This window comes from Ursus americanus, chromosome 7, assembly GCF_024610735.1.
Source record: "Ursus americanus isolate L20-20 chromosome 7, mUrsAme1.1.p, whole genome shotgun sequence".
In the NCBI taxonomy this organism is placed as follows: Eukaryota; Metazoa; Chordata; class Mammalia; order Carnivora; family Ursidae; genus Ursus; species Ursus americanus.
Window position 1 is genome coordinate 38225471 of NC_142133.1, and position 13874 is coordinate 38239344.

The following is a 13874-nucleotide window of genomic DNA, read 5'->3' on the forward strand; positions in this document are numbered from 1 at the left end:
CCCAGCCAGTCGCAGCGGGAGGGGCACACAAACCGGGTGGGGGAAGGATGGAGGAGGAGGAGGAGGGAGGAGGAGGGGGCTCGCGGCCGGAGGAAAGGAAGAGAAGGGGGAGGGAGGCAGCGAGGAGGTGGGGCGGAGCCGGCCCCTCCTTCGGGGCGGGCTCTCCAGCGAGCTGGGGAGCGGCAGATGCCGCCAGAAGCGGCTGCGCCGGGACCCCACGTTTTCCGCTGAAGGTGGCTTCGATGGGGGAGGGGTCCGCGGCGCCGCCCTGGGGGTGCAGAGACAGCTTGGCCGCGCTCCTCGCGGGTCCGGGTCTTCCAGACTCCCGGCCCCGCCCAGTACACTCTCTCTGCCCCAGGCACCTCTTTTACCCACCTTTAATTGAAACCTCTCCGCCCTAGCCCTACCACCCTGGCTGGGCCTGCTCCCACTCAGGGCAGATCCCGAGGGGTGGGGGGCGGGCGGTTCTGTGGGCCAGGAAGAGGGCGGGTGCGCTGCATTGCTCCTGGGATATGCGCCGCGGTCACTAAGCAGCCTCGTGGGCCGCGCCCTAGGTTGTGCCCTCGGCGACCTCCAGCCAGATGCCTGGTCTCCGCGGAGATTGCTTGGGTCAGTCCCCTCTGGGCATCCCTAGGGAACCTGGAAAGCTGCGAGTGGTTGACTTCCCAGGACCCAATTTTGCCCTTGAGGATACCGTCGAGGAGAACTTGTCCCTATCACAAATGCCATCCCTGACCTAGACAGGGAGAAAAGAGGAAGAGAGACTGTCGCCTGCGGGTTTGGTTCCTTCCCACCCACCGCAGCCCCATCCCCACCCCCTCCATTCCCACCTCACACACACACACACACACACACACACACACCCCGCCTAGAACTTGGTTAGGAGAGAAGCCCAGCTCCCTAGGACTTGAGCATCTTGAGGGCCCTTGGCTTAAGGCCTATCCAGCCACTGAAGCAGGAACAATCTGGCTGTCCTGGGCTTGGAAGGAGTCCACAGGGCTGCAGTGGGGCCTGAGAAATCAGACATGGTGTTAGGGCTATCACGCCCAGGGCTGAACTGGGCTTTGGATGAGGAATAGGAGAGATGGAATTTTGGGCTGTGGGTAGTACTTGGGCAAAGGCACAGAGATGAGCTTGGGTGGGGTTGCGCACCAAGGCTCTGAGTGGCAGTCTGGCTGCAGCAGCACAGAAATACAGCATAGCCAGAGGGTTCTCCAATAAATGACGCTGACAGGAACTTTTCTTGACCCCATCCTACTCCTGCTAAGGCGAAGGCACTGGACATTTAATATCAGGAAAGTAATTTGTAGACTTGTCTCGTGGCTTTTGGGGACAGGCAAATTTAATAAGGACTGAGGCAGAATAAGCCAGTCAGGTCAAACTACCCTTCTCCCAACGTCTTCTCTTCTGTCCCCGAGGTCCTGAATTTTTTTCCTCCTCCGAAAAGTCTTCTTTGATTGAGCAAGTGAAAAATTACTTCCTCTAACACCTAAATGATAACAGCTTCTATTAGCCAAGTGCCAAGCATCATACTAATCATTTAATGCATATCATTCAGTTGCCCTAATAAATCTATCAAGTACATATTATTATTATTCCTGCTTTACAGATGGGGAAGCTAAAGTTCAGAGCCCAGTGAATGGCACAGTCAGGACTTGACCTCAAGTCAATGAACTCCGAAGTCTGCACTTAAACACGACCTTTTTGATGTATTAAGCCTACTGAACCCTCCTCTGCCAAGGGACAGATTCCTGCTTTTGCAGAGAACCAAAAATGTCCATATATTGTCTTGATTCTGCCTTTGTTCTGGTGATGTTTGTCTGTCCTCACTCTATGCTTCCTATGAATATGCAAAAACAATCCAGGGCATGCGTGCGTATGTATGCATGTGCTTTTGTGCATATGTGTATGCACGCAGGTATATAGCTGTGCATATGCACACGTGTGCACATGTGTGAGTACATGCGTAGGTGAATGCATGCGTGTGTACACATGTGAGTGTTCACTGTGCATGTATGTGTCTATTAGTGAATACACATGTGTATGTATGTGGGTGTGTATACATGTGTGTGTGGAATGCGCACGTGTATGTGCACATGCGCATATGTGTGTATGCATGTGTGCATGTGCGCTCATGCTACATTTCGCAGACAACAGTTCCTGCTTGGTTGTTATGGGAACCACAGTTCTAAAAATGTTAAACTGAATCCCACTCCATGTGGGCCAGAGAAACCAAAAGAGAGAGAACTGAGTGACAGACACATCTGGGGGCCCAGAGCTGAGGTACAGAATCATGGGCTCAGCAAGCCTGGGCAGGCACAGACCAGCCAGACGTGTGGTCCCACTCCTGAGACCCCCATGGCTTGGATCAGGACCTCAGTCCTCCTTCTTCCCATCTCTCCCTCTTGATCTTTTCTCAGCTTCGTGCTCTCCAAACACCTTCCTTCCTTCCTCTTTCCCCCTTCTCTTTTCCTTTCTCCTTTTAACACTTTAGACCTTTGGGGGGACCAACCAATCCACACAATAATTAAGCACTTAAGTGTGCTGGGCAGTAGGCATGATGATATGGAGCCCACGGTCTGTGCTCTTGAAGGAGCTTAAGGGTGGGAGGATTTGGATAACACACAAGGGAGAGGAGAGAGCAAAGGAAGAGAAGACAGAGGAGGGTGGAAGATGAATCTGGATCAGATACGGAAGGCTTTAACTGCAGTGTGTATTTTTTTGTAGGAAGGTGGAAGCTGTGGTCATTTTGGGTTACAACAATGAATAATGTTTTAGGGAAGTTGTATCAATAGTGATGTGCGATGTGGAATGGAAGGAGAGAGACTGCAGAAAGCAACTTGGTACAGTGCAGGCTTGTCTCAAACAGGGTACCGAGGTTCGGGGGATGAGGGAAGGAATAGCAGGCATTCTGGGTTGCTTTGTCAAACTTTCCCCTCTATCCCACTTGATCAAGATTCTTAATTACTCTTTCCTAGATCTCCATGGTGAAAGTCAGGACTAGAGTGACCTTTGTTACTGATGTATGTGTTGAATTCTTCAAGTATACTGGAAAGGAAACAAGTTAGGAACCACTGGCCTGGCATACAGTAGGTGCTCAATAATACTTGTGGAATGACTAGATATGGGGATATATGCTGGTCTTGGAACTGGAAGGCCCAGATTCAAGGCCCACTTCAGTTTGTCACCATCTGTGTGCCCTTAAGAAAATCCCCAGATCTCTTGGGCTTCAGTTTCTTTCTCTATACATTGAGGGGTCAGAAAAGATGTTCTTATAAATTCCTTCCAACTACATGTTATGTGATTCTATGTGATTGTCATAGCCATGGTGTTTGTCTATGTGCAGGGAGTGGTATGGACTGAGGTGCTGGCGATAGGCACAGAGAAGATAAACATAGGAAATATTTTAATAGAGGAACCAACATGTTCTGGCTTCAGTTTTAATCAGCATTGTGGAATAGATAAACCAGAGACCCTCCTGCTACAGAATATGTGGACTGACTCACAAAATATGACAGACCTCCAAAATGCTTAACCAAAGGAAAGAAAGTCTATATGGACCAAAACTGAGCATAGAACTGGGAGACCAAGAAATGGAAGCATGGGATGTGCTGTGACTAACCCCAGGAGGTATGGGGAGGGAGACTTACTGCTTGTGTGTGCTGATGGGGGCCCTGGTTGGGGGAGTTCCCTTGAAATGTATAACTATATGAGTTAGAGTCTGAACTCACAACCCCTGCGTGATACAGGAAACCCAGGCTAAGCAATTAACATAGAGACTGATCTCCATTAGTTGATACTCTTACGATGCATGGCACAAGCAAACACAAAAGTGCTCAGGAAAAACATGCCCTCGACCCAGGCCACAGAGTATTACTGCCCAGGTAAATCCCCACTGAAGATGAGCTCACAGGCAAAAATTACAATACATAAAAGGAAACAGTGTACCATAAATGAGAGTAGATAAGACCCTGAAGAACTTCAGTGAGATCCAACAGTTCTGAGTGACAGCCTGGATATAGGGGAAGGAGGGGTCAAGGGTCAGTCCCACAGAAGAACTGTAAGTTATTTAGGTGTGTCTAGGGACCCAAACAAATGACAGTCGTCATTAACAGAAATTGGTATATAGAAGAATGATATGGTTTTAGACAGATAGTATTTTAAATGGCAGTGAGACACCCGTATGGAGGTGTTCATTAACCTGACCAAGGAGCTACAGCTGCAGTGCTACTGGGCTGGCTGGCTTAGAAGTCATTTTTGCAGCAGTGATCGCTAAAGGCCTGGAAATGAATGTGCTTTCCAAGAAGAGTGTTGAAATAGGGAAGGTGAGAGCTACGAACGTCTGGGAAAACACTCCCATTTTGAGGGCCAGATGAAAAAGAGGAGCAAGTAAGAAAGAGCTGTTTGTTCCTGATTCTGCATGGGTCTTGAGTTTGGGTAGATTTTCTGATTATTTGATCCAAGTTCTCTGGCCTAACATTCTCTTCCCTCACAATCCCTAGGGGAAGCTCCAGTAAATGGAACAGTTTCCCTTGGGAGTACTACGAGGGCCTTTCAGCTGGGAGTTCTAGAATTAGGCTGGGCTCTTGGCACGAGCACCACGACCAAGGCACACTTGTGGGGTTCAATTTTCCCCACAATATTTTTAGGCTTAGGTGTGTGTGTGAGGACAAGATGGGGCACGATAGAGCTGAAAGTACTTGATAGAATGATGTTGAAGGGGATAAGGGTGGCATGGTTAGACACCACCCACCCACAGCCTGTCTGCCCTTCTTTCTTTGCTTAGGTTGTATGGTTTGCAACCAGTTGCTTGAAATCTGGGCCTTTGTGCTCTTCCTTACCCTATTCTGCATGGAAAGTGAAGTCAGGTGGTCCATGCCTGTTAACGAAAGGTGCGGTCACTTAAATAGTAAGCTAATGATAATCATCATTATCTTGCGTCTCTGTGAATCTACTGCTTACCTATTACAATGCCTGATGGTCCATCATTTGAGCCTCTTTACAGGGTTAAACATTGCCCTCTGCAGGCTACTCTTAAAATGTTAACTCTTCTAGAAGAGGTAATGTGGAGTCCTTTACCACAAATTGGTCTACTAGATACAAAATACTCAATCACAGGAAAGCACTTAACACCTGGGGAGAGAAATGGGTGGAATTCTCTGACTTCATAATTTTGTCTCGGGTTAACTGGACTGTGGGTGGAGGGTGAGCATGCCTGACAGTGAAGGAACAAAGAAGTCAAAGGATCAGAAGCCAGGTTGATCTGGCATCATAAGGCTGCAAGGCACTCTTAAGAATAGTTCAGCTTGAAAGAGAAAAGAATGAAGCCTGCAAACAGGCCCTATCCTTTACTTACCAGAGAGGAGTTACTGGGGAGGAGAGAGAGGGTACACAGCAGACTTTTAATGTTCCAGAGTCTGCTCTAGGTGGCCAAAAAGAGTATAAAAGCTTTTGAGTTGGGAGTTCGGGGAGTAAAGGGGGACCAAGTTGCATCCATTCCCCATCTTTCCCAACACAAGATCATGCTTTCCTCCCTTCTGGTTCCAAACTCCATCCCCAAGCCATGAAGGATTCACCTGGAAGGAGAGCTAGGGAAAATCGACTATGGCAGGTGCATGGCTGGATGGTAAATGGGCTGTTGCCACCCGAACAAGATCCTCTGTGAGCAAATAACATGACTGTGAGAATCTGGCAAGCACCTTGTGTGGCTTGGCTGTGCCCATCCATGGTCTGGCTGAATGCTGAGTCCCTCTTGACCCTGACAGCATGTGCTTCTCATACAGATGCATGAGCACTGGCTGGAGCTCTGTGATACCCAATACTCTGGGTGTTCGCAAACAGCACTGCCATACTGCAGTCTTCTATTGCCGTGGCTACCGCCTGGGGCTCCTTCTAGTTGCTGAACCTATTTCACTTCTTGGTAGGAAGCCTTTCCAAACAGTGCTATTAAGCTGAGGTGCCACCATTCTGGGGTTGGTAAAAAAAAAAAAAAAAAAAAAAGTCCTGGCTTTGGAGCCAGACAGATCTGAGTTTGACCCTGTCTGTTCCTAGCCGGGTTACCCAGCAAGTTACCTATTTTGCTCCCTCATCTTTGAAATGGAATATATACTGCTGCATTTAGGACTGTGAGGAGTAAGGATAATATATGCCCAGTGTTTAACACCTAAGCCTCTCAATCACTCTCAAGTTGCAGAAACACCTTGAGCTCTTAGGTCAGTTGTGATTAAATGCATTTGTTAATTCAGTATATATTTATTGAATGCCTACTTTGTGCCATAGTGCATGACTGTGGCTGCGTAGTGATTCCTTTGGGGTGAGTATCTCCTTTCTTTTCTGGCACATATGCTCCTGGGGGAGTGGCTGGAGGGAATGGGTCAGAAGCTTAGATGGCAGATTCAGTAAGCTTTTAGCACAATAATTTTAATTGCAAAAATAAACAGTTTTGTCAACTGCTCGAGAGTAGCGTCTGCTTTACAAAAATTAACAACAACAAAAGGAAATAACCCCAAAGCAAAACGTTACATCCAATGGCTGCTGGAAACGACATTGCTGTACAAAATCCCGCGCGAGACCGGCTCGGCGCTGCCCCAGCCTGCCTCTGGGGGGGTCTAATGAGGGGCGTGGGGCGTGTGCCAAGCCAGTTACAAAAGACTATCTTGAGTCTCAAGGAAGTGCCTACTCAGTGGGTGGCCTGAGAGGACTTCCCTTAAAGCGCGGCGGACGCGGGAGTCAGCGCCGGGGACCGCAGGAGCTGTCCACGGAGCTGGTGCTGAACGAGGCGTGAACGGCGGGCACTTCAAGGGAACTGGAAGCGGGGCCACAGGCCGGCCCCGGGACGTGCCGGAAAGGGTGGGGGGCGGGCGGGCCAGGTCGCCTCTTTCGTGCCGGGCGGCGGCGCCTCAATCTACAAACCCATTTCCCCCTCACAGGGCGGCGAAAGAGAGGCCCAAAGAGTAAAAGCCAAGGCCCTTGAGCCGCTCCTCGGCGCGCGCCTTCTGCTTGAGGTGCACCTTGCTGTGCCTTTTCTTCTCATCACTGCGCGCGAAGCGGCGGCCGCACACGTCGCAGGCAAAGGGTTTCTCACCCGTGTGAGTGCGCACGTGTGTGGTAAGGTGGTCGCTTCGGCTGAAGTTGCGGAGGCAGATGCGGCACTGGAAGGGCTTGTGGCCGGTGTGGATGCGCAGGTGGCGGTTGAGCTCGTCGGAGCGCGCAAAGCTGCGCACACAGCTCTCCACTGGGCAAGCAAAGGCCTTGGCATGAGGCCGCGGGCAGAAGCAGCGCGCGCTGCACTTGCCTCCCCGGCGCCCCTTGCGCCGCGCCTTGGTCGGGGGGAAGGGGGCCGGCGGCGGTGGCCCGGGAGGCTCAGGCACGCCGCTGCTCCCAGGGATGTCAGCCACCAGGGGTTTCGGGAAGTCCGCCGCGGTGCTGCGGAGGCCCAGGGGAGAAACCTGAGCCTGAGTACCGGCCAGAAACTCTCCGCCGTCGCCGCTACTCCCCCCATCCCCACTAGGAGGGGTCAGGAGACCCGGGAGGCCCTCGGCCACCTCCCCTAAGTCACCTGCCGTCAGCGGGAAAGCGTCGTAAGACCCCGTGGGGTAGAGTCTGTTGGCGGGACCGGCCGGCAGCTCCGCCGGGCAGCTGATGGACAGCAGGTCTTCAATCTTGGCCCCCATCGAGGGGAAACGGGCGTCGGGGGCAGCCTGGTAGCCTCCCTGTGACCCACAGCTCGCTGGGGCTCCAGCTGAGAGTAGCTCCCAGGGAGCGTAGGGGCCTTTGAAGGCCGAGGCAGTGTCCAGCGCAGGAGAGGCCGGAGGCGCCCGGAGGCCTGGCTTGACGTCGGGCGGGGAGAGCTGAGGCTCATACAGGCACTGTGAGGGGACGCCTGCCGAGGGTGAGACCTCCCAGAACGCCTCTGGGAAGGCGGCAGCGCCCAGATCCGGGGAGTAAAGGTCCGGTGGACCCGGCAGCAAGGCGTCGGGGCCTGCGGAAAAAGAGGCGTCCAGCGGCGACCGGGATGCTGCCGCCTCAGGGCCGGGGAAAGGTGCCAGACCCAGGATGCCCGACATGAGGTTGAAGAGTGCCTCCGGGTCGTGCGGGTGTTCGGGTACTGCTTGGATGAAGAAGCTACCGCTGTAGCTGAGGCCAGGAGGGGGCGTGGGTGCAGGCCCCTCCAGGAAGCAGGAATCGGCTAAGTCCCCCCCGGCGCCGCAGCTGCTCAAAGCCCAGCTCAAGAAGTCGCCTGCTGAGGAGGGAGCAGGAATCAGCTCCGGGCACATTAAAGGGCGCGCCGCGGAGTCTGCAAGTGCCTACCCACGAAACCCTTGGAGCGTACTGACACATAAAGGTGCCTTTTGCACATTGTGATCCAGCAGGAGCCCGCATACGCCCCAAGACGCACACACAAACATGCACACGCAAAACACACGTGCACAGGCAAAAGGACGCCCTGATAAACCCACAGGCTCCTGCGGAGGCGCTGGCGGCACAGTAGGGCTGGGAATGGGGGTGCACACCCCAGGACCCCCGAGCCTCCTACCACCCCTACCCCCACACCTCTATGGTCCCAGTCCCTGCCTGTTCTCAGGCACTATGCGCCCCCGCGCTGCGCCGCCGTCTGAGCACCCTCCGCGGCTCTCCTTACCTCCAGGGTAGCCGGTAGCTGCCGGCGCGTCCCTGCCGGGCAGCCGGGACAATTCGGTGCTGGGTTCCGCGCAACAGCCCTCGGTGGACTTGACCAGAAGCGCGTCGGGGCCAGAAAACTCGCTAAGGTGGAGCATGGCGCGGCGGCGGCTGCGGGGCGCCGGGGGCCTCGCCCGCTGGGCTTGGCTGCGCGCGGGTGACGGGGAGGCCAGCAGTTGGGGTGCCCTGCGCCTCACAGACCCAGGCACCTGGGCTCCTGGCTCCAGGCGTTCACCTCTGGGAAAGGGGTCGGGGGGCCGAGGCGCCCTTGCTCGCCGGGACCGGCCTCGGGCGGCGGCTCCTCGTTTCTCCAAAGCGCTGCCGGGCTCCCCCGATCCGCGGCCCCCCCCACTTATATAGCAGCGGTCGCGCTGGCTCAGGGCTTCCGACTCCCCGGGCCACTGCCATTTCGGGAGGCCCCGGCCCTGCCGCCGTGACGTAAATGCCCAAACATGGACACAGGATGTGTGCCGGGGACTCCCGAAAAGGAAAGCTCGGGCTGTGACGTCGCCGCCGCCGCCGCCGGGCCCGCGCCGCTGCGTGCGCGCGCGCTCCCTGAGCGTGGAACCCCGTGCGCGCCGGGGCCACCGGTGCGCCCCGCTGGGGTGCCGCGCTGCGTGGGGCCGGGCGTTCACTTAGCGCCCTTCTCGCCTGCAGGCAGAGGCCCGCCGTCGGCGAGGAAAAGCCCCGTGCGCTATGGGATTCCACAGTTAGGGATTCGAATTCTCTCTCTGCCACTTACTACCTGTGTCATTTAATCTCCCTGAATGTCAGTTTTCTCACCTGTGAAATGGAGCCATGTATATCTACTTCGTAAGTTTACTGTAAAGAGTAACTGGGTTAGAGCTTATTAAGTTCTCTTCATGAGCACACAGTAAACTACAGAGATTCTTGCCATTATTCACTATTTGCTCCCACTTGTGTGTTTTTTCATTTTCTTAATAGTTTCTTTTCTTTAGTTTGTTCTAGGAAAAATAATTCAATTAAAAAGGACGATAACGCTTGTTAGTGATGAGAGAAAAAGTCAATTAGTACATAAGGGTATATTCTACACTGAAAAGTAAAGGTCTCTTTTTCCTACCCATCTATGTCTTGAGGTACGAACATCTAAGATTCTTGTGTATTCTTTCAGAAAAATAATTCCTATGCAAGCATACAATCTGTCTTGCAATGTAGTTTTTTCCCCTTTGTAATAGTTGAGAGATTGCTCCATGTCTGAACAAAAAGAGCCATTCTTTTCTAAGGCTGCATAATACTCCATTGTGAGGGAGGTCAGTTTGTCCCCTCTCCATGAGCATGTAGAAAGCTTCCAACCTTTGGTTTTTGCCAATGTTTTTGTAGCCAACTTTCTTAACGATATAAATGTGAATATATCTGTGGGATAAATTCCAGTGAGTGTAATTCTGGGTCAAGGGTGTGTAAAATTTTGATAGTGAACTGGCAAATTGTCCTCCATAGAAGTAGGGCCAATTCTTGCTCATTCCTCCCTCCCCTAGAGAGTATGAGATGGTTCTGTAGACTTTTTTCTGCCTTTATATAAATGACTTTTACTCTAAGGATGTTGTTCCCAGCAACACATGGAGATCCACGGGGTATATTTCCCTGGAATCAGCACCTGGAATAATTGGGCTTCTTATGGAAAAAAAAAATCCCTAACCTTAAGAAGGCTGTGAATCTTGGCTGCAGCAGGTCAGTCAATCCTAGCAAAGAAGACTGCCTGCTCTCCTGATCTCGTCTCTCTTCCGCTGTGGTTTCCCCTCCATCTTACTTTCTCATTCTCTTTAAAAATCTTTCGTTTTATTCTATGTTATAATCACTTATCTCCTTTCTGGAACAAAATTAGGGGATTAAATAAATACATAGGATAGCATGTTTTTCTTTACAAAGAACATCAATTCTTGGGATTCTGGGAGCTGGAAAGTGGGGAGGGCAGAGCTGGGGTTCCCTTTTCTTTCTCTGCTTTCCTAGGAATGGGAACAAAGCCATTCAGGGGTGATGGGCTACAGCATGATTGGCAGTGTAACTCCCAGCCTCCCTTGCCCACTGGTACTCTCCTTTTAGAGAGGATGCCTAGAATGCCCCAACCCCACCAAATTCTCAGGCCTTTTATCCTACATCCGTTATCCAAAAATTCATTCACTCATTTTCTCAGTGTTAATTCACACAGTATTCATTCCTTAAATGCTTACTAAGGGCCAGAAGGTAGATTTTGGTTTTGAGTCTACCAGGACCCTAAGACCTATCTCCATCCCTAGCTGCCCCAACCCCACCCTGCAATGACCCTATAAGTGTGTTCACAGAATATGTCATCACAGAATCACCTGCAAAACCTGTGTTGATATGGTTGCATTCATCTTCTCCCCTCGTCTGGAAATCATACAAAGCTTTTCAAGAGTCATGCATGTGCAACATGTCCTAACAAATGCCACAGATGTAATAATTCTATGTTAGCTGCACATATGTTTGCATGTAGGAAATGAAGAAACCCAGCACATGTCATGTCTGTAAGGATTAAACACACAGAGCATTATTTCCATTATACTCTATTTCAGACCTGGGGATTGACTGTAATCCAAATGCATCGCCAAGGCCAGGTGAGCCCACACCAGACACGCAGGGCACACATGTCTCAAATCCATTCTGGCATCTTGCTGCCTGGGAGGGAGGAGGAGTGGAGGGGTTTGGCTAGGCCGGTGTCCAGGGCTCCCCAGGTTGCCCCGTCGGGCCAGATTGGCCAGCCCCAGGTTCCCCATCCCTTCTGCTGTTCTTCCCTCTGCCACAGCATTCCTCCTCCTTCTTAGTCATAGATAATTCCCCTACTCCTTTGGCAAGTTCCCAGGGCTTTGCTGCTCTCTGCCAAGGGCTGTTGGGCTAGGTCTGTGTTAAGACAAGGGTCCCAGTCACCCCAACTTCTTCTTGTTACAGGCCAGGTCTGGGGGCAGAGCTGCAGAGGGAAGAATGAGTAGAAGAGGAAATGGGGAACACAGCTCGTGCTCTGAGCCACTCACCGTCACTGGACACACATGCACACACTCTCCCACATGGGGTGGTTAGCTCTGGAGGGTAATTGCATCTGCATTTGGTTCCTTGAGGAGGAGGAGGTAATATAAAGAGAAAGGGCATTTTATAGCCTTTCCCAGCTCAGTCCCTCTTATCCCTAAATTTTAACAGCTCTAAAAGAGATTCTGGGCCCAGAAAGAATTAAGGTCTTTGGGAGGGGATGGAAGAAAGAGGAGCTTAGACCTATGAGTTCTACTTTAATTCACGCTTTAAATATAAAAACACAAAACCTATTTCACAGATGAAAAAACATACTAGATAAGGTTAAATAACTTGCTCAAGACCACACTTTTTTTTTAAAGATTTGGTTTATTTTATTTTATTATTTTTTTTAAAAGGTTTTATTTATTTATTTGACAGAGAGAGAGCACAAGCAGGGGGAGTGGCAGGCAGAGGGAGAGGGAGAGGCACACTCCCTGGCTGAGCAGGGAACCCAATGCAGGGCTCGATCCCAGGACCCTGAGCTGAAGGCAGACGCTTAACCAACTGAGCCACCCAGGCACCCCTCAAGATCACACTTCTATTCAGTGGTGGGACTGAGAGTCAAGCCCAGTCTAGTCTACTCCACAAGATAATTTAGGAAAAGATTATTCATTTGACAAAAGGATTCACTCAGGGATGGCTAAGATGGAGGACCTCCCTCCAGCTTTTCAAGTAGGGTATGAAGTCAAATTCCATCTGGCTAATGTCCTTCCCTGCAAGGATTCCCTGGAGTGACCACCGTGGATAGAAACACCGTGGGTCACATCAGACATGTGCTGATGAGGAGCACATGCAAGGTCCTTGGGAAGTTGGTGTTGGTGGGAGTGTGTGTGTGTGTGTGTGTGTGTGTGTGTGTGTGCGTGCTCATGCATGTGCACGTGGCCTTGGGGAGGGTGAGAGGAAATTTCCAATTTCCACCGGAAAAGGTTGGGGAAGGAGAGTTTATCTTCTGGACAAGCATCAAACGGGCAATTACTGAATGAATTAATGAATGAAAAATTCATTCATCAAATGTTCATTGAGCACAGCCGTGTGCCAGGCGCTGCGCAGGCCCTTGGGACACTGCTGCTGATGCTGCAGTGGGGAAGACTGGAAGCTCTGGATCCAGGGCGGAAGGAGGGAGGAGAGGGGGCTGGGGAGGAGTGAGCCTCCCTTCTCTCTCTTCTGGGAAGGGCCCAGCCCCTGTCATCATTCTGGTAATGCTACTGCCCCCTCCTCCACCCCCCACCTTGATCTTTCTGCTCTAAATATCATTGTGTTCAAATAATAGTGTATATATTTAAAAAGACTCCAAGAAGACAGCTGCCTCAGAGTATTAATCATGGAGAGGCCAGCACTCAGTCTCCATGGCGACTCCTGACAGAGCTGAAGAGCAGCTCCACGTCCCACTTCCTGGGGCCATGGAGATGCAGGGACACAGCATCTCTCACCCTTCTCTTTCCTCTCTGCCTCTCTTCTCTCCCTCCTTCCTCCCCTTTCTTCTCCCCCCACCCTCCCTTTCCACTCACTCTCTTTTTCTCTTCCTAAGAGATTTATTTAAAAGCAGGGACAGAGGCAGGATCCAGCCATCAGACTAACCAGGAATAAGGCCAATGAGGCTGCCGCAGAGATGAATTTTGCCTCCAACTACCACCTTTGCAGAACACAACACCCCTCCCTAAGACCCCTGCAGTGCCCCTTAGGCTACACTGACCACTAGGACAGAAGGAGTCTGATCATCTGTCCCTGAGGCAAGGGACCCACATCAGGGTCCTTCTCTGTTCCCTCCCTCTTCCCTGCCCATGGCCAGGCATTGGTTTATGGTTTCTGTCTTTATTATTTTTTCGATGCCCACAAACGTAACATAGGCTTGTTGGAAAAAAATAAACATGTTAAAATGAAAGTATCTCTCCCAATTCTATACCCAGATATATACATTTAAATAGTTTCAACTTGATTCCTATAGATTTTTCTTCATGCATATTCATTCAACGTTCATCTATTCAACTGTAGCACCACCATCATCATCATTTATACTAGTGGTGTCACACTATACATACTCTTGTAATTAACATTATCCCTTGAACGCTATTTCTTTTCCCCATCTTGATACAGATTAATCTATAGTGTTGTTAACATCTGCTCCGGAGTATTCCATTATGTACATGTACATA

The 13874-nt window shown here is 51.1% G+C and overlaps 1 protein-coding gene across 2 annotated transcripts; it reads right to left on the reverse strand.

Annotated features, from left to right (window-relative positions):
• Positions 1-6399: 6399 nt before the first annotated feature.
• Positions 6400-8997, reverse strand: EGR4 (early growth response 4). Of its 2 annotated transcripts, none has more exons than XM_045788402.2 (2): positions 8642-8997; positions 6400-8242 (listed from the first exon to the last, which is right to left on the reverse strand). In XM_045788402.2, the coding sequence occupies exons 1-2, from the start codon at positions 8775-8777 to the stop codon at positions 6924-6926; spliced, it is 1455 nt and encodes a 484-aa protein (XP_045644358.1). In that variant the 5' UTR covers positions 8778-8997; the 3' UTR covers positions 6400-6923. The 2 variants fall into 2 exon arrangements, with proteins under 2 accessions (XP_045644358.1, XP_045644359.1); XM_045788403.2 differs by having other exon boundaries at positions 6400-8239; positions 8642-8830.
• Between the last annotated feature and the right edge of the window lie 4877 nt (positions 8998-13874).